The following is a 24,563-nucleotide window of genomic DNA, read 5'->3' on the forward strand; positions in this document are numbered from 1 at the left end:
TCCAGAGTGTGGCTAACGACTCCGGCAGATCTGACTATGACAGCTTAACTAACAGGAGAGAACCAGAAGGACACACAGACACGGCAGCACTCTGAGACAGTCTGGCGTCCCTCCGCTCCACCGTCCACAAACCTGAGTGTGCGAGCAGCGGGATGACAGCACCAGCGTCTCAGTTTACTATAATTCCCTGTGTCCATGGACCCCTGGATCTGCTGCCTTTATCTAGGGGGGAACATTAGCTACCAAAAGCTAAACTGAACAAGTGAGTTTTCAGCCTAGTCTTAAAGACTGAGACTGAGTCTGAGTCCCGAACAGTTTCTGGAAGATCATTCCAGAATTTGGGGGCTTTATAAGAAAAAGCTCTTCCCCCAGCTGCAGCCTTAGGAATTCTGGGGACTATTAATAAGCCAGCGCTCTGGGATCTGAGTGGTCGTGATGGCTCATAATGAGAAATAAGGTCTTGCAGGTACTCAGGAGCAAGACCATGTAGGGCTTTATAAGTCAATAAAAGGATTTTATAATCAATACGGAATTTAACAGGCAGCCAATGAAGTGATGATAGCGCTGGACTGATATGATCAGATGTTCTAGTTTTAGTTAGGACCCTGGCTGCGGCGTTTTGGACTAGTTGGAGTTTGTTTAAATTCCTGCTAAATAAATTGTTTAATAAACATTATATCTACATCTATAAATTGTTAATTGTTTTGTCTTTTTTAATGGGTTGATATCACAGTGTAAAGGACTCTAATGGTGTAACAGGATGTTTTCCAGCAGGGTGGGAGATGGTTCCTATTTTCAGACCTGTGAATGTAGTGATTCAGCATTTAGCTCAATGTTCAAACATGAAAACCTTTAATAGCCAATAAAAACAACAGACTCACAAAATGGAAAGTAACATCCTGACTTCCTGCAAACATAAACAAATAAACATTTTAATAACTCTTTGAACAAACTGTACGGTGTAATGTGACAAACCCTTATTACAATTATAGTCATTATAGTTATTGTATTTATTTTCTATCCACTAAATACATTTGATTTGAGCAGTAAAGACACATGAAATGAGATGAGGCACAGAGTTTGGCAGTAACTACATGAAGACATAAAAATAGCATCGTTTCCTGAATGAATGCTCTGACAATCAGTTCTATCCTGAAAGCGCTTCCAGTAAAGTGAGTTTCCCTTATGAACATCAAACGGTCCACTGGCTGATCTGATGTCAGAACAGACAAGTAGGTCATGCCTGTAGGACAGTTTCCTCTGTAGGGCATTAAAAGGGGTTTGATGGTGCTGTTCTGACCTGGTCCAGCTTTGAGCGGCAAACGGACTGAGTAAATGATGGCTGTATAGGGGCTACAGCTAATGGTGCATTAAACAGGACAAAGAAAAGAAATTAGACACCGGATGAGTGAAGGTGAAAAGTATAAGTTCTGAACAAAGGCAAACACCAGTACTGACCACGGGTTGACCAGTGCTGAAAACAATAAACAAAACCCTAAACTAACTGACCCAGCCAAAAAAAAAACAGGACACCAAACATAGTTTAACTCACCACACAGCAGGTACACAAACCTTACAGCTGGTCATACCATATATACCACACACACAAGACATGGACTGATAGGGCGAATTTCCCTGTGGGACTAATAAAGGATATCTATAAGACATGGAACGGAGAACTCAAGTCACGATGTAGGACGCACATGGACACAGAGCCAGCTCTGAGTGGCCCGGATCATTCTACACGGTTCTAATTTCTAGAACATTTCTCTGCATAGTCGTTCGCCCAGAATACAATCTGAGTTAAAGCGTCCAGAATCAGACAGTTTATATGCTCATTCAGCTGATTCTGCTCGTGGTAGGTCTCCACAGGGAAGACGCAGTTCATTGGGACGCCGAGTCTGTTACTGCACTCCTGCATCTGCACACACACACACACACACACACACACACACACACACACACACACACACACATTCAGAGACACACAGACACACACACACACACACACACACACACACACACACACACACACATTCACAGACACACAGACACACACACACACACACACACACACACACACACATTCAGAGACATACAGACACAGACACACACACACACAGACACACACACACACACACACACACACATTCACAGACACACACACACACACACACACACATTCACAGACACACACACACACACACACACATTCAGAGACATATAGACACACACACACACACGCAGACACACACACACACATACAGAGACACACACACACAGACACACACACATACAGAGACACACAGACACACACACAGACACACACACACAGACACACACACACACACACAGACACACACACAGCATCAGGTAAATGTTTACTTGAATCTCCATGTTATTGTAGGAAAAGAAAAGGACTTTTTGGGGATAAACTATTAAAGTAACCCACCTTTTCCTTGATCTTCTTGCTTTGATACACCTTGCTCACATCGTCTTTTGTCATTTTGCACACGCTGTCAACTCTGGTCATGAAGATCATCTGGGGAATTCCTGCAGGACAGGAAGGAAACAAACATGGAGATCAAAGATATACAACAAAGACATAACCAATTACTCACTGACGGCTGTGAGTTACAGTGGTTTTCTCACAGTTAAGGGTGGTTATTCAGATTCAGACTCAGATTCCTTTATTGATCCCAGGGGGAAATTGCAGTTGTTACAGCCGCTTACGTAAAATAAACACTTTACTAATAATTTAAGACAATATAGAGAATTTACAGTATGTACACCAGATTTAAGTACTTAAGAGTATAGTAAGGTGGCGGTGATTGTGATAAAGCACAGCAGAGCAGGCAGTTGCACTGTACAATGAAATTCTTACTTTGCTGTTCCTCCATTCACCATATAAACTCTTAAGAGAATAAAAAAAAGAAAATATAAGAATAACTAAAATAAACCGTAGTAAAAGGTAAAAGCAAAAAGTGTACAGTATGTGCAAAGTTGAAATAAAATTAAAGTTACACGTGCGTATGTGCAAATAAGTGGAGCAGCTGTTCATAAAGTGCATCAAGTGACAGATGAAAACAGATGTAAACAGTAAACAGTAAACAATATTACTCTGTGCAGTAAAATTAGTTAGTGTCCCTTTGAGTTTTTGCACACACAATTGTTGTTATTGCACATATGAACAGTTTGGTATTGAGTTTTGTGAATCACACACTGAGGGAGGAGTTATAGAGTTTGATGGCCACAGGTAAGAATGACCTCCTGTGGCGCTCTGTGGTCATTGCAGTAGAATGAGTCTTGAGCTGAATGAGCTCCTGTGTCTCATCACCGTGTCGTAGAGTGGGTGGGAGCCATTGTTCATAATGGCCTTCAGTTTAGACAGCATCCTCCTCTCCGACACGGCCGTCAGCGAGTCCAGCTCCACACCCACAACATCACCGGCCTTGCAGATCAGTCTGTTCAGTCTGTTGGCATCTGCCACCCTCAGCCTGCTTCCCCAGCATGCAACAGCATAGAGGACAGCACTCGCCACCACACACTCATAGAAGATCCTGAGCATAGTCCAGCAGATGTTGAAGGACCTCAGGCGCCTCAGAAAATAGAGACGACTTTGGCCCTTCCTGTAGAGGGCGTCAGTGTTCTTAGCCCAGTCCAGTTTATTGTCAATATACACGCCCAGATATTTGTAATCCTCACCAGTGTCCACACTGACCCCGCTGATGGACACAGGGGTCACCGATGCCTTGTCCCTCCTCAGGTCCACCACCAGTTCCTATGTCTTTGTCACATTGAGCTGCAGGTGGTTCCGCTCGCACCATGTGACAAAGTCCTTCACTGTCGCCCTGAACTCGTCCTCATCACCCCTGCTGATACATCCAACTATTGCAGAGTCATCAGAAAACTTCTGAAGGTGGCAAGTTTCTGTGCAGTAGCTGAAGTCCGTGGTGTAGAGGGTGAAGGGGAAGGGAGAGAGGACAGTTCCTTGTGGGACTCCAGTGTTGCTGACCACTCTGTCCGACACACAGTGCTGCAGGCGTACATACTGTGGTCTGCCAGTCAGGTAGTAAACAATCCAGGACACAAGGGGGGCGTCTACCTGCATCACTGTGAGCTTATCACCCAGAAGAGCTGGCCAGATGGTGTTAAATGCGCTGGAGAAGTCAAAAAACATGACCCTCACAGAGCTGGCTGGCTTATCCAGGTGAGCATATACATGGCTGAGCAGGTAGATGATGGCGTCTTCAACTCCCAGGCGGGGCTGATAGGCAAACTGGAGGGGGTCTAGAAAAGGCTGGACTATGGGTTCAAGACGAGCCTCTCCATGGTCTTCATGACATGAGACGTCAGTGCCACTGGCCTGTAGTCCTTGGCGTCACTGGGTCGTGGCATCTTTGGAACAGGAACAATGCAGGATGTCTTCCACATCATGGGGACCCTCTGGATCCCCATGAGACTCAGGCACAAGTTGAAGACATGTTGAAGTACTCCACAAAGTTGGGTGGCACAGGCTTTAAGCACCCTGGGTGGAACCCCATCAGGGCCTGGAGCCTTGTTTGTGTGGAGTCTCTTCAGTTGTCTTCTCACCTGGTCAGCAGTGAGACGCAGTGTAGAGGTGGTGGGTGGGGGAGGGATGGAGGTGTGAGATGGGCTGTCACAGGAGGGGAGCAGGCTATCAGGAGGGGGAGGGGGGATGAATGGGATGGTCTGCTGAGGACTGGCAGCAGAGGAGTCAGGCTGGGGGGGACAGAGCCTGCCGTGTCAAATCTGTTAAAGAACAGATTTAGCTTGTTGGCCCCGTCCACACTGACCTCTACTCCTCTGTTGTTGCTGGACCTGAAGCTGGTGATGGTCCTCATTCCATTCCAGACCTCCCTCATGTTGTTCTGCTGGAGTTCCACTCCAGCTTCCTCCTATATTTGTCCTTAGCCTCCTTGATAGCTGTCTTCAGTTCCCTCTGCATTGTTCTCACCTCCTCCATGTCTCCCGCTCTGAAGGCCCTCTTCTTCTTGTTGAGGAGAGGCTTAATGACCTATGTTACCCACGGCTTGTTGTTTGCATAACATTTAACAGTCCTGGTTGGGACAGTGGAGTCCACACAGAAGTTAACGTAGTCCATGATGCACTCTGTGAGCCCGTCAATCAGTAGCCTCAAAGCAATGCTGCAGTGCCTCGTTCGTCTCCCCAGACCATCTACTCACTATCCAATTGGTCACAGGCTGACTCTTCACCAGCGGCACATAACAGGAGCTGAGGTGAACCAAGTTGTGGTCTGACCTACTCAGAGGGGGAAGGGGGGAGCAGCTGTATGCGTCCTTAACATTAGCATACAGCAGGTCCAGTGTTCTTTCCTCTCTGGTGGGACAGTCCACACACTGCGTGAAGTGTGGTAGTGCCTTGGCCATAGCGACATGGTTAAAGTCACCTGATATGGCGATGAAGGCACTCGGGTGTTACGTCTGGAGACGTGCTGTAGTTGAGTAAATGACGTCACTTGCCGACGTCGGGTTGGCAGAGGGGGGAATGTAGACAGTCACGATGATGGCATGAGAGTACTCACATGGTAAATAATATGGCCTGAGTCCGACAGCCAACAGCTCAATGTCCGGGCAACTGGTGATGGTACCTTGATGGTAATGTGACCAGGGTTACACCAGCAGTTATTGACTAGCACAGCGAGCCCACCTCCTCTGCGCTTACCGCTCTCTGTGCAGCCCCGGTCAGCCCGAACAGTCTGGAAGCCATCGATGGAAACATGGTCATCCGGGATGTCCTAGTGTAGCCATGTCTCCGAAAAGCACATTAGACTACACTCCCGGTACTCCCTCTGACTCCTGGCTAGTGCTGTCAGCTCGTCCATCATTCGCCAGCAACCTCACGTTGCCCATGATGACGGAGGGGAGACGCGGCTTATATCCCCTCTTCTCCATAAGCCTCCGCCGTCTCTCCCTCGCTTTCCCTGTGCGCTGGTTAATTCCCCCTCTGCATCCCCTGTGCGTCCGTCTCCAAAGCTCTTCGGGGATGTTCGTTGTCCAGGTCGCCATGCCGACCGGCTGCTGCATGATCAGCTGGTCCCGGGTGTAAACAAAGCGGCCATGCTGCATCGCCGTGGCGGACACGGGGACTGAGTGAAAGCAGCACTTTCACGGCGAAAAAACAGACCAAAACTCTCTCTACTCACATGTTTCGAGAGGGCACAGCTTCCCTAAATTGCCTCGTCAAAATGAATAAACTATTAAAAGGTAAAGAAAAGTTAAAAGCAAAAACAAAAGAACATGAACGGAAGCTACTGTAACAGGCAGCATGCACGTTCGCGCATGCGCACGATCCTGTCACAATGTGAAGGTGAGTTTGTCCCTGTACATTCCTGCTTTAATTAGTATGATACAGTATGACAGCACTGACTATGTGAACTTCTGCGTGGAGAACACTGTACCCACCAAGACTGTACGGTGTTTCTCTAACTCAAGCCGTGGATTAACCCTGACATAAAGGCTCTTCTGAAGGAGAAAAAGAGGACCTTTATATTAGGGGATAAGGAGGAGCTGAAAGCGGTGCAGAAGGAGCTGAGGAGGAAGATCCGGGAGGGCAAAGCTAGCTACAGGAGGAAGATGGAGGAACAGTTACAGCAGAATAATGTCAGTGGAGTCTGGAAAGGCCTTAAAGCAATCTCCTGCCACAAGAAGCCCGACTCTCAGGCAGTAGGGGACCAAAAGTGGGTGAACGATCTCAATCTGTTTTTCAACAGGTTTGATCACTCACCCGCCCCTCCCACTACACAGACATCTCTACTGAAACCCTCCTGTCTGGCACTTCCAGCATGCTGCTCTACCCCCTCTCTCACACCTACCCCCAGCCCAACAACTTTCAGCTCACACCCACCCCACACTGGTTCTTCTGCTGGTTGTCGTAACACCCCGTTCACACATTTCACACACTAACCCTAACCCTAACCCTGCTCCAGTCTGACCTTCACAATGGTCCAGGTGAGAAATGAGCTCAGGAAGATCAAGGCGAGGAAGGCTACAGGGCCGGATGGCATCAGTGCCAGGCTCCTCAAGTCCTGCGCAGATCAGCTGTGCGGGATAGTGGAGCACATTTTCAACACAAGCCTGAAGCTGGGGAGAGTACCACAACTGTGGGAAACATCTTGTGTGGTGCCATTGCCAAAAATACAGCACCCAAAGGATCTCAGCAGCTACAGGCCGGTGGCACTGACGTCACACCTGATGAAGACACTGGAGAGGCTGGTCTTTAGACCACTATGCCCTATGGTGAGCTCATCTATGGACCCACTTCAGTTTGCCTACCAACCTGGCATCGGGGTGGATGACGCCATCATCTACCTGCTGCATGGAGCCCTTTCTCACCTGGAGAAGCCTGGGTGCACTGTGAGAATCATGTTCTTTGATTTCTCCAGTGCTTTCAACACCATACAGCCTGGGCTCCTGAAGGACAAGCTGGAACAGGCAGGGGTGGACCATCACCTAACACACTGGATCCTGGACTACCTCACCAACCGTCCACAGTATGCGAGGACAAGAGACTGTGTGTCCGACATGGTGGTCTGTAACACAGGGGCCCCACAGGGGACGGTGTTAGCACCGTTCCTCTTCACCCTGTAAACAGCAGACTTCATGTACAACTCACCAAACTGCCACCTACAGAAGTTCTCTGATGACTCAGCGATCGTTGGCCGCATCACAAATGAGGACGACGGAGAGAACAGATAACTGATTCAGGACTTTGTGGACTGGCGTCTGCGGAATCACCTACAGATCAATACGGGGAAGACCAAAGGAGGATGCTGAACAAGCTGGCATCCATGCTGGAGAATGACTCCCACCCCATGCGTGAGACTCTGGCAGCACTGGGCAGTTCCTTCAGCGACCGGCTCCTTCACCCCAAGTGTGTGAAGGAGCGCTATCGCAGGTCCTTCCTTCCTGCTGCTGTGAGACTGTACAACCAGCACTGCTCCCAGTAGACCACATACAATACAATATACACTTACATTCAGAATGCGAACGTTTTTCATTGTGCAATATGCTAAGTGCAATACAGATTCCTTTGCAACTCTTATTTTATTTTATTATTATCCTTATTTTCCTGTAAATAGTCGAGATTTAGCTTTAATTTTTATTATTTATAATGTTGATAATGTTTATACTGTTTCCCATTTCTATTACTGAGTGCCTTACTCCTGTTACTCTGCTGCTGCTGTAATACTGTGAATTTTCCCACTGTGGGACTAATAAAGGATTATCTTATCTTATCTTAGCAAGAAGGGCCTGGGTTTGATTGGGTTTGTGTGAAATGTGTAAGTTCTCCCTGTGTATGTACATGACATGTAGTCATGGCCCTAAGTGTGGGTGTGTCTGTGAGTGTGTATGTGTGTGTGTCTGTGCACGTGTGTGCGTCTGTGTGTTTTTGAGTGTGTGACTGTGAGAGTGAGTGTGTGTGTGAGTGAGTGTGTGTGTGTGTGTGTCTGTGTGTGAGTGGGTCTGTGTGTGTGTGTGTGTGAGTCTGTGCATAGTGTGTGTGTGTGTGTCTGTGTGTGAGTGGGTCTGTGTGTCTGTGTGTTTTTGAGTGTGTGACTGTGAGAGTGAGTGTGTGAGTGTGTGTGTGTGTGTGTGTGTGTCTGTGTGTGAGTGGGTCTGTGTGTGTGTGTGTGTGTGTGTGAGTCTGTGCATAGTGTGTGTGTGTGTGTGTCTGTGTGTGAGTGGGTCTGTGTGTCTGTGTGTGTGAGTCTGTGTCTGTGCATAGTGTGTGTCTGTGTGTGTGAATGTGTCTGTGTGTGTGTGTGTGTGTGTGTGTGTGTGTTTTTTTGAGTGTGTGTGTGTGTGTCAAATTGAATGACATGATTAATAATAAAAAGAGTAAATTGCTATTTAAACTGTATGTAGAGCAGAAGTTCCCAGCCCTGGTTTTGGAGCTCTACCTCCCAGCAGAGTTTAGCTCCACCACTAATCTCAGTCTCCTTATTCAGGTGTATAGGCCTTCAGGAGCCCTGAGTTCTGTGGGATCTGAACTGTCCGGCATGGAGGATCTTCAGGAGCAGGACTAGGCAAAAGTTCAGGTATGTTAGCAGTTCTCAGACTCTCACAGCTCTTAGCAGCAGTAAGTTCTCAGGAAAAAAATAAAAACCGGGACAGCACTGCAGCATCAGGCTACCATCAATCCTCCATCTGTCACTCGGCTCTGTTGGTCTTAAGGAGCTTCATATCTTCATGTCCTCTAGATCAACTGCAGGAGTTCTTGACTCATTACCCTCTAGTTTAGTTCTAGAGTTATTATTACCAGTGATGAGGATCCTTCACTAAACACGTATAATTGCTCATCACTCAGCCTGGCTGCGCCCTACGCTCTTTAAGATTGTCAAGCCAATGCTTGAGTTACTGCACCGTGTTGCCTGTATCTTTGTTCTATGCCTTATTGTGCAAACAGTGTGAGGTTTTGTAACTGCTGTCTGAAACTGATTCAGTTCAATTCTGTCTGATTCTGAACAGGCAGGTGGCTAACAAGCTAACAGGAGCCTCCAATAATACAAAGGACAGCGTTACAGTCAGATCTTCTCTGAAGACGTTGCTATAAGAGCTTATGATGTTAAATTTGCCTCTTAAAGCGTTTCACCTTCTTGTAAGTGTTGAATCAAATGAGTGAACTCACCTAATTCAGTAGCTGCTCTTCTGATGCACTTCATTTTCTCAATGACCGCATTTTCCATCAGGGAGATTTTATCTGCTGGTAAAACACTGACCAGGCAGTGAATCCTGTCATTCAGGGTCGGAGTGGCGTTGTAGTGTCTGTGGTCTTCAGTTATTGGATAATCCTGGAACTGAACGTAAAGGGAGAAGAAAGCGATTCTGTGAGTTGAAGTATGAAGTATGAAGTTCTCCATCAGATTACGACTGGCTGATTATGGACCGAGAGTGTTTGGTGGTCTCACTCTGTAATTATTCGGTATGTGGCCTTTTAAAGCTTTGATGATGTCATCAGTGTGTGCCCCTCTTGTTTGTCCCTCTTCAAGACCCATCACATCATAGAAGGCGAACGGTAAAAGTCCGGAGCGCTCACTTCCAACGGTGAACTTCTCGTACTGGAAATAAACCAGTTTGGTAAATAAACAAGAAATTAAACAGTTTACTTTGTTAATTTTGTTAGTCTGTGGCAGAAACACCTGAAGAGAACATTAAAGAGGTGTGAATTAGAAAAAAAGAGAAAATATTCCTTTATTAGGAATTCTCAGTGATGCGGGGACAGCAACCCTAACTTAAGAAAAGAATAACGAGAAGAGAATCAACCAGCAACTAATTGACCTTCATTACTTAACAGGATTTTACAGTTTGTTACTTTATAGACTGCACATATAATACTAGATAAACAATCAGATAAACATATAAATTCTGTCCTTCACAAAGATTAAAAATATAAAGGATTATAAATAAATAAAAGCTAAAATATTTACACTGAAAGGCTCATTTTACCCGAATTTCACAGAGTTTTGCACATGAGGTGCTGGTTTATGTTATGTCACATTGGTAGGTGAGGAGTTCATAATGTACACATTCTAAATAGAAAAGCATAAAATCTTTACACTGTAGACACTATTGTTTTTTTTTCACTTACAATCGTTATCAATTGTCCTAATTAATGTGTAACGATGTAGGCTCAATTCCGCACAATGCAAGTCTGGAGTTAGCGCTAATGCTAAGCAGGTTATTCCGTTACTATAATTAATGTCCGGCTGTTCACTGGGAGACCACAGTTTAGCCTCTTCAGTGATTTCTTTCGCTGCACTGTCTAACTGATGTGTAATAGGGCTTTCAGTGTGTTTTACTCTGAGGACCAGAAGATATTTTAAAAGTAATTTACATTCATCCAGATTTGGCTTTTAAGAAGGTACCTGTAAAATAACACAAGTGGAAAACTACAGAACTCAACCTCATAAAAATTTATTCTCAAAACTTTTATCACTGTGACAGACTGTCCACCAGGGGGCCCTAAAGACAGTGTGAACACTGCTCTTGTTGACATGTGGGTTAAGACTCAAATTTCAGGGTCATGTGACTGAAATTCAAATTCCAGATTTTGGAGGAACAGCTGGAGAACTCACGTATAGAGTGACACTTTCTCCAGACTCGCCGGCCAGACAGTTAACAAACGGACGGTTTTCAAAAATAGTTTTGATGGTATTTATGACGCTGGATTTTCCTGCTCCGATTGGACCATGGAGGAGGAAACGGAGCTCAGTGACGCGGTCACAGACCTGATAACTTCTCAGAGATCTCACCATCTCGGCTGAGCTGCCACAAAAATACAGAAAACAACAAACATTATTACTGTCAATGGTAAAATCACAAATGTTAAACTAGAAATTAGTTAAAATAGAAAAGAAGGTCCTACTGATAAAATTATAAAATAATAATGTATAATAATAATAATAAATAAAATTAACAACAGATTAAAAAATACACATTTATGGAGAAAATTTAGCCCTGTGAATGTTCATCTGTTGCACAATCAATAATAATAAATGATGACTGTGGACTTACTTTCGAGTTATTGTTCTCCATTTGTTGATTACTGTAAGAAATATTAACAAGCAGGTTATGTACTTCATTTTGTTGCACTTTCATAAAATAATCATATAAATAATCAGAGTTAAAATAAAATTAATTTTTCAAAAAGATTCATCATCACTTTAAATTATTTTTCATTTTGCAAGTTTTTGCTCTCATTTTTTGACCTGATTTTCAAGGCCACCACCATCACACCATTGCCAAAGAAGTCAACAGTAAGAACACTCAGTGACCAGCTATAGCACTCACCCCCATCATGATGAAGGGCTTTGAAAAGCTGGTATGAAATAAGATTTAAACATCCGGACGCCTGACACACTCCAGCTAAAGGACACTGCTAGTCTAGTCAGCCCATTGGAGGACACTGCTAGCCTAGTCAGCCCATTGGAGGACACTGCTAGCCTAGTCAGCCCATTGGAGGACACTGCTAGCCTAGTCAGCCCTTTGGAGGACACTGCTAGCCTAGTCAGCCCTTTGGAGGACACTGCTAGCCTAGTCAGCCTGTTGGAGGACACTGCTAGCCAAGTCAGCCCTTTGGAGGACACTGCTAGCCTAGTCAGTCCTTTGGAGGACACTGCTAGCCTAGTCAGTCCTTTGGAGGACACTGCTAGCCTAGTCAGCCCTTTGAAGGACACTGCTAGCCTAGTCAGTCCTTTGGAAGACACTGCTAGCCTAGTCAGTCCTTTGGAGGACACTGCTAGCCTAGTCAGTCCTTTGGAGGACACTGCTAGCCTAGTCAGTCCTTTGGAGGACACTGCTAGCCTAGTCAGTCCTTTGGAAGACACTGCTAGCCTAGTCAGTCCTTTGGAGGACACTGCTAGCCTAGTCAGTCCTTTGGAGGACACTGCTAGCCTAGTCAGCCCTTTGGAGGACACTGCTAGCCTAGTCAGTCCTTTGGAAGACACTGCTAGCCTAGTCAGTCCTTTGGAGGACACTGCTAGCCTAGTCAGTCCTTTGGAGGACACTGCTAGCCTAGTCAGTCCTTTGGAGGACACTGCTAGCCTAGTCAGCCCTGTGAAGGACACTGCTAGCCTAGTCAGCCTGTTGGAGGACACTGCTAGCCTAGTCAGTCCTTTGGAGGACACTGCTAGCCTAGTCAGTCCTTTGGAGGACACTGCTAGCCTAGTCAGTCCTTTGGAGGACACTGCTAGTCTAGACAGCCCTTTGGAGGACACTGCTAGCCTAGTCAGCCCTGTGAAGGACACTGCTAGCCTAGTCAGCCTGTTGGAGGACACTGCTAGCCTAGTCAGTCCTTTGGAGGACACTGCTAGCCTAGTCAGTCCTTTGGAGGACACTGCTAGCCTAGTCAGTCCTTTGGAGGACACTGCTAGTCTAGACAGCCCTTTGGAGGACACTGCTAGTCTAGTCAGCCCTTTGGAGGACACTGCTAGTCTAGTCAGCCCAGTGGAGGACACTGCTAGCCTCGTCAGTCCTTTGGAAGACACTACTATTCTAGTCAGCCCTTTGGAGGACATTGCTAGCCTAGTCAGTCCTTTGGAGGACACTGCTAGTCTAGTCAGCCCTTTGGAGGACACTGCTAGACTAGTCAGTCCTTTGGAGGACACTGCTAGACTAGTCAGTCCTTTGGAGGACACTGCTAGTCTATTCAGCCCTTTGGAGGACACTGCTAGTCTAGTCAGCCCTTTGGAAGACACCGCTAGTCTAGTCAGCCCTTTGGAGGACACTGTTAGCCTAGTCAGTCCTTTGGAGGACACTGCTAGTCTAGTCAGCCTTTTGGAAGACACCTCTAGTCTAATCAGTCCTTTGGAGGACACTGCTAGTCTAGTCAGTCCTTTGGAGGACACTGCTAGTCTAGTCAGTCCTTTGGAAGATACTACTAGTCTAGTCAGCCCTGTGGAGGACACTGCTAATCTAGTCAGCCCTTTGGAGGACACTGCTAGTCTAGTCAGCCCTGTGGAGGACACTGCTAGCCTCGTCAGTCCTTTGGAAGACACTACTAGTCTAGTCAGCCGTCTGGAGGACACTGCTAACCTAGTCAGACATCTGGAGGACACGGCTAGCCTAGTCAGTCCTTTGGAGGACATTGCTAGCCTAGTCAGCCCTTTGGAGGACACTGCTGGTGGATTCAGTCCTTTGGAGGACACTGCTAGTCTAGTCAGCCCTTTGGAGGACACTGCTAGCCTAGTCAGTCCTTTGGAAGACGCCGCTAGCCTAGTCAGTCCTTTGGAGGACGCCGCTAGCCTAGTCAGCCCTCTGGAGGACGCCGCTAGCCTAGTCAGTCCTGTGGAGGATGCCGCTAGCCTAGTCAGCCCTCTGGAGGACGCTGAGAACACAGTTAGCCCTATAGTGAACATTGCTATGCTAGTTCGTGCTAAGTTCATGTGCTTCAATGGCCAAAATAACAGTTATATAGTTTTTTACAGGTCAGCTCAACACCCATAGACATGCGTTACATCAGCAATTTTAAAGGATTATGATAAACATTGCTTGTAATGTCAGACATGAGCAACATTTGAGTGGATAACGGGTGGGGCTTTTGCTCTCCCCCAAAAATGTACATAGGAGCTGCAGTGAATTCTGATTAAGAACTGCTGCGTATTTGAATCTCAGATTTTAAGGAACTGAAGTGTTTTGAATATTAAAAAGGAGTGGAGTAAATTTACTGGTCATTCAGAACTCTTACCAACGGTCACCGTGGCAGAGCAGGACACGCTGCCCAGCTTGTTGGACACTTCGACAGTGTAACTCCCTTCATCGACATCCTCGACCCTTTGGATTTCCAAGCAGCACAATTTCTGGATTAATCTGATTTTGTGTTTTCCTTCCAAACAGTTCAGTTTTTGGCCGTTCTTCTTCCACGTTACCGTCACTTGTGTGGTATTTACTTCACAGCGAAGAATGACGTTCGCTCCAGCTTCCACTTGTTTATCATTCAAAACTGTGATGAATTCTATTAGAAACACAAGAAAGAGAAAATCAAGATTAGATACACTGAAACATTAGTGTGATTGGTTATTAATCTCAGTGTTACTGAGCTCTGCTAAAGTCTGAGTAGACTGATAAATCAATGTGATCAGTTATTAATCTCAGCGTTACTGAGCTCTGCTAAAGCCTGAGTAGACTGATAAATCAATGTGATCAGTTATTAATCTCAGCGTTACTGAGCTCTGCTAAAGCCTGAGTAGACTGATAAATCAATGTGATCGGTTATTAATCTCAGCGTTACTGAGCTCTGCTAAAGCCTGAGTAGACTGATAAATCAATGTGATCTGTTATTAATCTCAGTGTTACTGAGCTCTGCTAAAGCCTGAGTAGACTGATAAATCAATGTGATCAGTTATTAATCTCAGTGTTACTGAGCTCTGCTAAAGTCTGAGTAGACTGATAAATCAATGTGATCGGTTATTAATCTCAGCGTTACTGAGCTCTGCTAAAGTCTGAGTAGACTGATAAATCAATGTGATCAGTTATTAATCTCAGTGTTACTGAGCTCTGCTAAAGTCTGAGTAGACTGATAAATCAATGTGATCGGTTATTAATCTCAGCGTTACTGAGCTCTGCTAAAGCCTGAGTAGACTGATAAATCAATGTGATCGGTTATTAATCTCAGCGTTACTGAGCTCTGCTAAAGCCTGAGTAGACTGATAAATCAATGTGATCGGTTATTAATCTCAGCGTTACTGAGCTCTGCTAAAGCCTGAGTAGACTGATAAATCAATGTGATCGGTTATTAATCTCAGCGTTACTGAGCTCTGCTAAAGTCTGAGTAGACTGATAAATCAATGTGATCGGTTATTAATCTCAGTGTTACTGAGCTCTGCTAAAGCCTGAGTAGACTGATAAATCAATGTGATCAGTTATTAATCTCAGTGTTACTGAGCTCTGCTAAAGCCTGAGTAGACTGATAAATCAATGTGATCAGTTATTAATCTCAGTGTTACTGAGCTCTGCTAAAGTCTGAGTAGACTGATAAATCAATGTGATCAGTTATTAATCTCAGCGTTACTGAGCTCTGCTAAAGCCTGAGTAGACTGATAAATCAATGTGATCAGTTATTAATCTCAGTGTTACTGAGCTCTGCTAAAGCCTGAGTAGACTGATAAATCAATGTGATCGGTTATTAATCTCAGTGTTACTGAGCTCTGCTAAAGCCTGAGTAGACTGATAAATCAATGTGATTGGTTATTAATCTCAGTGTTACTGAGCTCTGCTAAAGCCTGAGTAGACTGATAAATCAATGTGATCAGTTATTAATCTCAGCGTTACTGAGCTCTGCTAAAGCCTGAGTAGACTGATAAATCAATGTGATCAGTTATTAATCTCAACATTACTGAGCTCTGCTAAAGTCTGAGTAGACTGATAAATCAATGTGATCGGTTATTAATCTCAGTGTTACTGAGCTCTGCTAAAGCCTGAGTAGACTGATAAATCAATGTGATCAGTTATTAATCTCAGTGTTACTGAGCTCTGCTAAAGCCTGAGTAGACTGATAAATCAATGTGATCAGTTATTAATCTCAGTGTTACTGAGCTCTGCTAAAGCCTGAGTAGACTGATAAATCAATGTGATCAGTTATTAATCTCAACATTACTGAGCTCTGCTAAAGTCTGAGTAGACTGATAAATCAATGTGATCAGTTATTAATCTCAGTGTTACTGAGCTCTGCTAAAGCCTGAGTAGACTGATAAATCAATGTGATCGGTTATTAATCTCAGTGTTACTGGGCTCTGCTAAAATCTGACCCAAAATTGAACCTTGTGGTACACCTTTAGATACAGATACCAACTCTGATTTATAATTATTCAATGTCATGCACTGATTTCTGTCAGTGAGGTAGTTTTGGGTCCAGTCCAGCGCAGCTGCATCAAAGCCAATCTTTTCTAAGTTCCGTAAAAGAAGAGTGTGATCAACTGTGTCGAATGCTTTTGTTAAGTCAATAAAAACAGCTGCACAATGTTTCTTCTGGTCTATGTCTGAATAAAGATTGTTTAAAACCAGTGTCGTAGCAGAGATAGTGCTGTGACCTTCTCTGAAACCAGACTGATATTTAGATAAAACAGAATTTTCATGAAGAAATGATTTCAATTGCTGGTTTACTAGAGATTCTAACATTTTTGCTAAACACGACAGTTTTGAGATTGGCCTATAATTATTCAGATCTGTTGTCTCACCACCTTTATGCAGAGGAATTACATGAGCTGTTTTCCAGACCCTGGGAATTCTGCAAGATAAAACTGAAAGATTAAAAATGTATAAAATGAATTCTAAAATAATCGGGGCTGCGAGACACAATAAAAAGGGGTCCAGCCCATCTTCTCCAGGGGCTTTTCATGGATTAATTTTATCCAGGGCATTAGCAGCTAAGTATGGAGAAAATGGCTGGAGTGAGAAAAGACCATGCGTTCCAGAAACAGTCGAGCTGAGATCAGTTTTATTCAATAGGTTTGTGCTATTCTTATCAAAGATGTGACCAGCTGCAGCAAAATGTGAGTTAAAGGCTTGACATATTTCCTTCTGGGCAGAAATCTGCTGATCGTCAACTGAAACGCTTGTTGGAAAAAGGGGGGAATTATTTTTTAGAGAATTTATTATTTTCCAGAAGTTTTGAGGGTTTCTAGTGCTGGTGATTAAGCTGAGGTAATATTCTGATTTAGCTTTTCTAACAGCAGAAGTTTTTATTTCTCAGCTGTCTAAAGGTAAGCCAGTGGTCTCTCTCCCCTGAGCGTCTAGCAGTTGACCAGGCTTTATTTCTGGCCTTAAACAATGAGGAAACCTCACCCGTAAACCAGGGACTTGATCTGTCTCTGACTCTTGGGGCATGTTTGTTTACCACTGTTAGGAAAGTTTTACTGAAGTGGTTTAGTGCCCCATCAACATCTGAGATTTCTAGTGTGAGGTGGATTTCACTCATTGCTAAGTCAGAAAGGAAAGCTTGCTCATTAAAATGATTAAAATTTCTTCTTATCACCAACCGAGAGCCTGTTTCTTTCATACAGCTGTTTCTAATGCATCCGATGGGACAATGATCACTTATGCCAAGTTCAAAAACTCCTGAGGCAGTAATTTTGCTTTATTGGAGAGTATTAGATCTATCAGGGTTGACTTGGTGGGTTCTTTCAGATTTGGGCGAGTCGGTTCATTAATTAACTGTGTTAGGTTAAGATTACCACATATTTCCTTTAAGTGACTGGATGCATTAGAAAGCCAGTTGAGGTTAAAATCACCAAGGACCAGCAATTCTTAGGGCAAGAACCTTGTTAAGCAGAATAAAACTGCAAATCCTGTCTCTTATGGAGGCAGCCACATCCTTCCTGTTGCAGAGCCACTCCCCCAACGGCTCCACACAGAGGTCTCAAAGTCCCAGAACACCGACCTCTCCACAGTAGACAACACAGAGCCAAGCCCACAGCACATTTCCCCACTAAGAACAGCAATGTGCTCTACACAACACGCTCAGGCTGCACCGGCAGACCAAACCCGAAAAATACACCGAAAAATATGAACTGCTTAAAAAAAAACTGTAGAATTTACATATATTTAGCTATCAGGGTATGGGAATGCAACATCCAAACACTCTCGGAGGGGCAGAGCCCAGCCATATAGACTTAGCCAGGTGGAGCAGGTCACTAACAAATATTTGGCCTTTGCCAAGTTTCTGTCAGGCTCAATAGGTTATTATAAAAACATATTCATTAATATGTCCTGCTTTATTGATAGAATGAATATTCCTGAGTGCTGTTTGAGTCACTGCATGACGCGAGGCTGTATTCAAACCAGCTTTAGTGAAGAGTGAACATTAACCAGATTTACTCGCTGTGTGTTTGTTCTCCATTGGCGCCGGTTCACAGTCCAGTAGGAGGGAGCTAATAAAATGATACAGAAGACTTTCAGGCACATGAAGCTGTTTAATGTTCTCCAACAGACAACATGAAATCTGTCATAAAACACGTCATCCACTCTCAGAAAAAAAGGTACTAGACTGTCTGTGGCTCAGTGACCCTCTTATCACTGGGGTGGGACCCTCAAGGCACCATCTCAGTGCCATCTCAGTGGAAGACGTCATGCATCATTCCAGCACCCAAGAGGGGGCGACCCAGTGAACTTACAACTCTGAGATGAGCCACATGCAGAAGTTTACTGATGACACTGCCATCGTGGCTTCTGTAAGGGGAGGACAGGAGGGGGAGTACAAGACCCTGGTGAAGGACTTTGTGGAGTGGTGACGTGGGAGCAACCTGCTTCTCAAAACTGCCAAGACCAAGGAGATGGTAGTGGACTTTTGCAGGGATACGCAACCCACATAACCAATCTCTATAGAGGGGCTTGAAATGGAGAGGGTATAGGTTAGGGATGATAGGTTGGCCTGGTCAACCAACACAGACAACCGACAGATTCAGGAGGCCCTTGTCCCCAGAGCCATCAGGGTCTTCAACTCTTCCCAGGGGAGCCAGCAGAGAAGGGTGGAGAGAAGAGGACCGAATCTGAATCTCATGCTTATCCTGTGTTTATCTATTCATCTGCGCATATAGACAGCGCGCTGCACGTATAGACGGCGAGCTGCACGTATAGACAGCGCGCTGCACGTATAGATGGTGAGCTGCGCATATAGACGGCGAGCTGCACGTATAGACAGCGCGCTGCACGTATAAACAGCGCACTGCACGTATAGACAGCACGCTGCACGTATAGACGGCGAGCTGCACATATTGAACTTTCTGTGTAGCTCACTGCGCATCTTGCACATCTGGACATTAGACACTTTATTGGGTACAATATCTGCACATATTTATTTTTTTCATTCTGTGGTCATTATACGCAGTCACCTGTAAATTTTTGTACAGTCATTATTGCACTGAATCTCTCATCTCAGGTTATAGATATTATCAAAGACTGTGGTATTTTTTTCTATTAGTATATAAACCTGTAGAGAGGATCTGGTTTATTTATTCTGTTATATGTCTACACCCGTTTACGGTTACTGTACAGTGTTGTGCGTCTGCTACTGGCTGCTAAATTTCCTTCGGGATCAATAAAGTATCTATCTATCTATCTATCTATCTATCTATCTATCTATCTATCTGTCTGTCTGTCTGTCTGTCTGTCTATCTATCTATCTATCTATCTATCTATCTATCTATCTATCTATCTATCTATCTTTAGTCAGAGAACATAACTGAACCATAATCCACTGAAATGATCTGTTCTAAGCTGTACTGACTCCACACACCCCGCCTCGCCTCGCCTCCAGGCTTTTACTCTACTGCTCTGTTTTAAAACATTCGGTTATGAAAAGGAACAAATGTCAACTTTTCACCTGGAGAACCTGATTTAAGCTCCACAGTCAGACCTTAGAACCACTGCTGGAGCTTTGAGGGAACATCTACACTGTACTTTTATTTCTAACAGTGTCACTGTCCAAAAAAAAATATACTATTGTTTTATCCTATGTTTTATATTATGTTTTATCCTCATTTTTTCTGCACCATTTGAGCTCAACAGCTGCAACAGAAAGGCTACAAAAAAATCAAATTCAAAAATTCAAAGGCTCCAAAATTGCTTCAAATAAAACCTTTTAAACAGTAAAGGACGGTTTTACCCTCCTCTGTAATGTTTCTATTTTATAGATATGTGTTGTTCTTTAAACAGTGATTAGAGAACAATCAAAACAACTATGACAAACTTTCACAACCAGTTTCATATTATTGGTACATTTCATTACCATCTTACTAGAAAAGAAACAATTATATTACTGACATAATCTTTCATGACAGCTCATGACCGTATACAATATCTGCTATTACATGTTTATAGCATGGTTATTTCAGTGTTTTGTAGGGTTCAAAGTGTTATTGTTTACTGCAGTTTTGTATATTTTAAAAATTTTTGCAAAAATTTACTTATTTTTTATGAATTTATTTATTTAAATGTTTTGAATATTTGAATCAGAACATTTGAATTTAATCTCTGAGCTCAGCTGATGGCGCTTCTAAGGGCTGTTATTAATAATTTCTGATTTTTCTCCAATTATTTTTATCATCCATGGTTTATTCTTTTCATATTTTTTCTTGCTAGCAGAAAATATAGAGAGACCGAATCAAACTGCACTTTTGTAACAGAATTTTACAAGATTGACAATTATTCTCTACTCATCTTCAACAAGGGAAGGTGTTTCTAATCAGGTAGTGTGCCTTGAGTCTGAACTGTATAAGTCACTGACTCAAACCGAAGAGTTAACATGTGCCAGAAAATGATTGACAGTGAGTGGCAGAGCAACAGCTTCTAACGATCGGTTTATATTCAATATAACAAAGAAAAAAGTGTCGCTTGCTGTTTGAATGATCGATTCAGTTCAGTGAGTCACGCCCGAGGCTTTGTGCGACACCAGCAGGTTTATGGACACAAGAATCCTCATTACAAACTAAGCTCAGATTAACTGGGTTATTTACAGTTATTACAGACATCGTATCACAGCCTTGTGAGGAGGTGCTGGGGGTCTTTAGCTCAGCATGTGAGTGGGGTTCTGTCCTCATTTTCGGCTCCTGTGCTTTCATATCTATGAATGTGGTGTGAGTAGCGCGTCATCGGGGACGGTAACATTGTTTGACTGATTTGCATACTGTGATGTGTCATCGAACTTCGGTGCCAAGATGCATCATCCGTGCCTATAGCAGAGTTGAACCAATGGACCAGCCCCTACCGACTTGATGGCAATGGTGAAATCTCGAACTGAACCACATTTACATTTACATTTATGGCATTTGGCTGACGCTCTTATCCAGAGCGACTTACAATTTAATCATTTTACACAGGTAGGCCAAGGTGGTGTTAGGAGTCTTGCCCAAGGACTCTTATTGGTGTAGTGTAGGGGGCTTGCCCTGGTTGGGGATTGAACCCCAGTCTACAGCGTAGAAGGCAGAGCTGTTAACCACTACACTAACCACGAGCCCTTCGAGCTTCGAGTACAGCTCAGCTTGACCCGCCATCCTTCAAGGCGCATGGAAGACCAGCGTGGAGAATGTTCTCTGTACTGGAGCCCAGGTGGTGGAATGAACTCCCACTGGCTGTCCCAACAGTAGAGTCTCTCACGGTCTTCAAACCCAGACTGAAGACTCATCTCTTTACACAGCACTTAAATCAGCACTGAGTTATAAGCTGCACTTATTTTATTTATTGTATTGTATCTTATTGTTATTGTATTGCATTGAATGGCTCAGAGTTCTGCGTTCAACTCTGGTTCTTTTTCTCTTGGTGTCTGCAGTGACATTTGTTTCTAGCAGTATCTGAGCTCAGGACCGTCTTTTTCTCTAACCTACTGGTAACTAGCAAAGATACTTTCTCTAGATTGACAAAGCACTTCTTGTAAGTCGCTCTGGATAAGAGCGTCTGCTAAATGCTGTAAATGTAAATGTAATGTAAATGAACCAGAGGAGGCGCTGCAGAGGCAGAACTGACCATGATAAAAAACAATATTTTTACAGTTTGAAAGATGTTGTTTACATTTTAAACAAGTCTGGTATATTTTAAAATTACAGTGCATTTTTAGAGTGGAGTTACTCTTTAATCACACTTACTTTTTATTTACTGAATTAAACAATTCTGGAAGGAAATTCTCAGTTTCCATGTTTTTTTTCTCAGAGACGTTAAACTCAGTCATTAAACCATAAGCGTGTATTATAGTGTACAGTAGTGAGTCTGTAGAGGATCTTTAATATTTATATTCAGAAAATCAACAGACATGGAAATTGTGAACTTGACCGTTTTGTATGTGTCATGTTGTTATTATCATGTTGTACTGCAGTGTGTTGGAGGCTGACGTGTGCAGTTTAAACTCACCGGGTTTGTCTACAAACATTCCCAACAGGAAAGCCATTGTGTTTCTGACAGTGAAAGAATTTCCTGAAAGTGTTGAAAATAGAAAAGTTATATAAGTTCAACACAATGGTAACAAAAAAGCAATAAAGACTGTTAATATTACTGAGATTAGAGTGATCAGGTCAACTTATATCAAACTGTTGACAAAACTTTAAAAAGCTTTTCGAAAATATTTCAGGGTTTTTGAAAATGTTCAGCTCTGTATTTTACAAATAAACATGAATCGAATCAAACATCTTTACATTGTTCATGTTGTGGTAATAATAATCACATTCATTGTATAATATTATTCAAAATACATAATCTTCCATTAAAATGTGATGACTTTGCTGCCACAGAAGTGTCTTCTGATTGGCTGTATCACCCAGCAGGCAAGGAAATGTCTTTACTAATAAAATGTATCAAGTTGTTCTATAAAATGAGTGAATAAAACAAAATAAAATTATAAAAATTTTTATTCCCCTCCCCCACCCAGTCGATCATTCCTGACCGCACCCACTGACCAGCGAGTAGCAGCAGCAGCATGACTAAGTGGTCTGGATTAAATCCAGATGCATAAATTCAGCAGCCTGTACATTAACATCCAGCAGAAACACGAAGAAAGAAAAAAATCTGCTGAACTGAATTCAATCAGCAGCTGTTTAAAAGCTGCAAAACACATTGTTTTTAATATTTTAATGTTGCACATATTTAACAAAAAAATCCAAATAATCTCAATAAACAATAATAATGTGTTCTATTCGGTCAGGATTTACCTTTATTAGTGGTTGTGAGATCAAGTGGTTGTGAGTCTCTCTCTCTCCGTCTGTGTCTCTCTCTCTGTCTCTGCTCTGTGTGTCTGAGCTGCCTGCTCGCTCACTCAGTATTTATCCCCTTATTCCACTTTCACTTTCTCTTTCTTCTGGTCACTCACAGTTTCCAAAGACAAATTTCCTGCACATCAGACATTTTATTTTGATGAAGGTCGAGAGGAAAGCAGACATAATCTGATCACAGAGAAGATGATCTACAGTCGAGATGTGTGAGATGAAACCCGATATCACATGCATGACTATGTGGATGACATTTTACTGATTTTGGATTTCAGACTAAATTGTTGTAGGTTTGAATGACCCTTTACCTTAATTATGATTATTTTATTACAGCAAATGATGAAATATTTCATTTCAAGCTGTACACAAATCCTCAGATTTTTGCACAACATCCCAACCTTTTGGAACCAGGATTCTATATAGAGCCATTGTTTTTAATAAAGAACCACTGCAGAACCGTCTACCTAAAAATGTACACATCAATCAATCAATCAATCAACCTTTATTTTGACTCGGAAGTACATTGAGGGCAACCCTCATTTTCAATGTAGCCGAGCATTTACAAAAACAGGGATTGACATGACAAAGAAAATAATAACTACATGTAACCATTTTAAATTAAAAGAAAATAAAAAAAAACAGTGAATAAAAGATAAAAGTAGATAAAAATAGAACTTGAGATAAAGAACTAAGGAGAACTAACACAAAAATAAAAGATACCAATAAATATGATTAAGTAAAACAGGTCCAGGCTGTCTGTAGGTGGTTTGATATTAAAAGTTTAAAATGACTGAGTGACGCCAGTGAGCCGAGTTTTAGTGTTTCCTGTAGTGAATTCCAGCTGGTGCATGAGGAAACAGTAAATGTAGACAGCTTCTGTCGGCATTTACTGACTAGTTTATTTATGTGTGGTTTAAAACTGAGTTTATCATCCAGCCATATGCCAAGGTATTTATATTCCGTGACTCTCCCAATAGTGGATCCTGCCAGGGTAGTAATATTTACAGCACTAAAATCAGTATTGAAAGATCTGGAAAACAGCATGAACTTAGTTTTCGTGGCATTTAAAACTAGTTTGTGCTTATATAGCGCCACCTGCAGAACATTAAATGAGCTCTGTAATTTTCTTGCTGCAGCATGAATAGAATCAGCTGAGCAATATAAAATCGTATCATCTGCATAAAGGTGAACTTTGCAGTCTGAGGATGAAGCAGAGGTAGCAATATCATTTATATAGATATTAAATAAGACTGGACCCAAAATTGAACCTTGTGGTACACCTTTAGATACAGATACCAACTCTGATTTATAATTATTCAATGTCATGCATTGA

General features: G+C 43.1%; 1 protein-coding gene across 1 annotated transcript; it reads right to left on the bottom strand.

Moving 5' to 3' along the window:
- Window positions 1-829: 829 nt before the first annotated feature.
- On the bottom strand, window positions 830-23,280 carry LOC108415678 (interferon-induced protein 44-like). The gene is made up of 9 exons (XM_017688726.2): window positions 23,174-23,280; window positions 22,380-22,442; window positions 14,230-14,496; window positions 11,559-11,589; window positions 11,120-11,309; window positions 9,953-10,102; window positions 9,673-9,841; window positions 2,453-2,553; window positions 830-1,921 (listed from the first exon to the last, which is right to left on the bottom strand). The coding sequence occupies exons 2-9, from the start codon at window positions 22,414-22,416 to the stop codon at window positions 1,751-1,753; spliced, it is 1,116 nt and encodes a 371-aa protein (XP_017544215.1). The 5' UTR covers window positions 22,417-22,442; window positions 23,174-23,280; the 3' UTR covers window positions 830-1,750.
- Between the last annotated feature and the right edge of the window lie 1,283 nt (window positions 23,281-24,563).

The sequence above is a fragment of the Pygocentrus nattereri genome, chromosome 1 (assembly GCF_015220715.1).
Source record: "Pygocentrus nattereri isolate fPygNat1 chromosome 1, fPygNat1.pri, whole genome shotgun sequence".
Taxonomy (NCBI): Eukaryota; Metazoa; Chordata; class Actinopteri; order Characiformes; family Serrasalmidae; genus Pygocentrus; species Pygocentrus nattereri.

Excerpts from the sequence above, each read along its gene's own strand:
- LOC108415678 (XM_017688726.2), bottom strand. The coding sequence starts at position 22,416 with ATGGCTTTCCTGTTGGGAATGTTTGTAGACAAACCCG. Across the intron at positions 14,497-22,379 it reads AATGTTTGTAGACAAACCCG|AATTCATCACAGTTTTGAAT; the intron begins GTGAGTTTAAAC and ends TGTTTCTAATAG. Across the intron at positions 10,103-11,119 it reads GAGAAAGTGTCACTCTATAC|TACGAGAAGTTCACCGTTGG; the intron begins GTGAGTTCTCCA and ends GTTTATTTCCAG.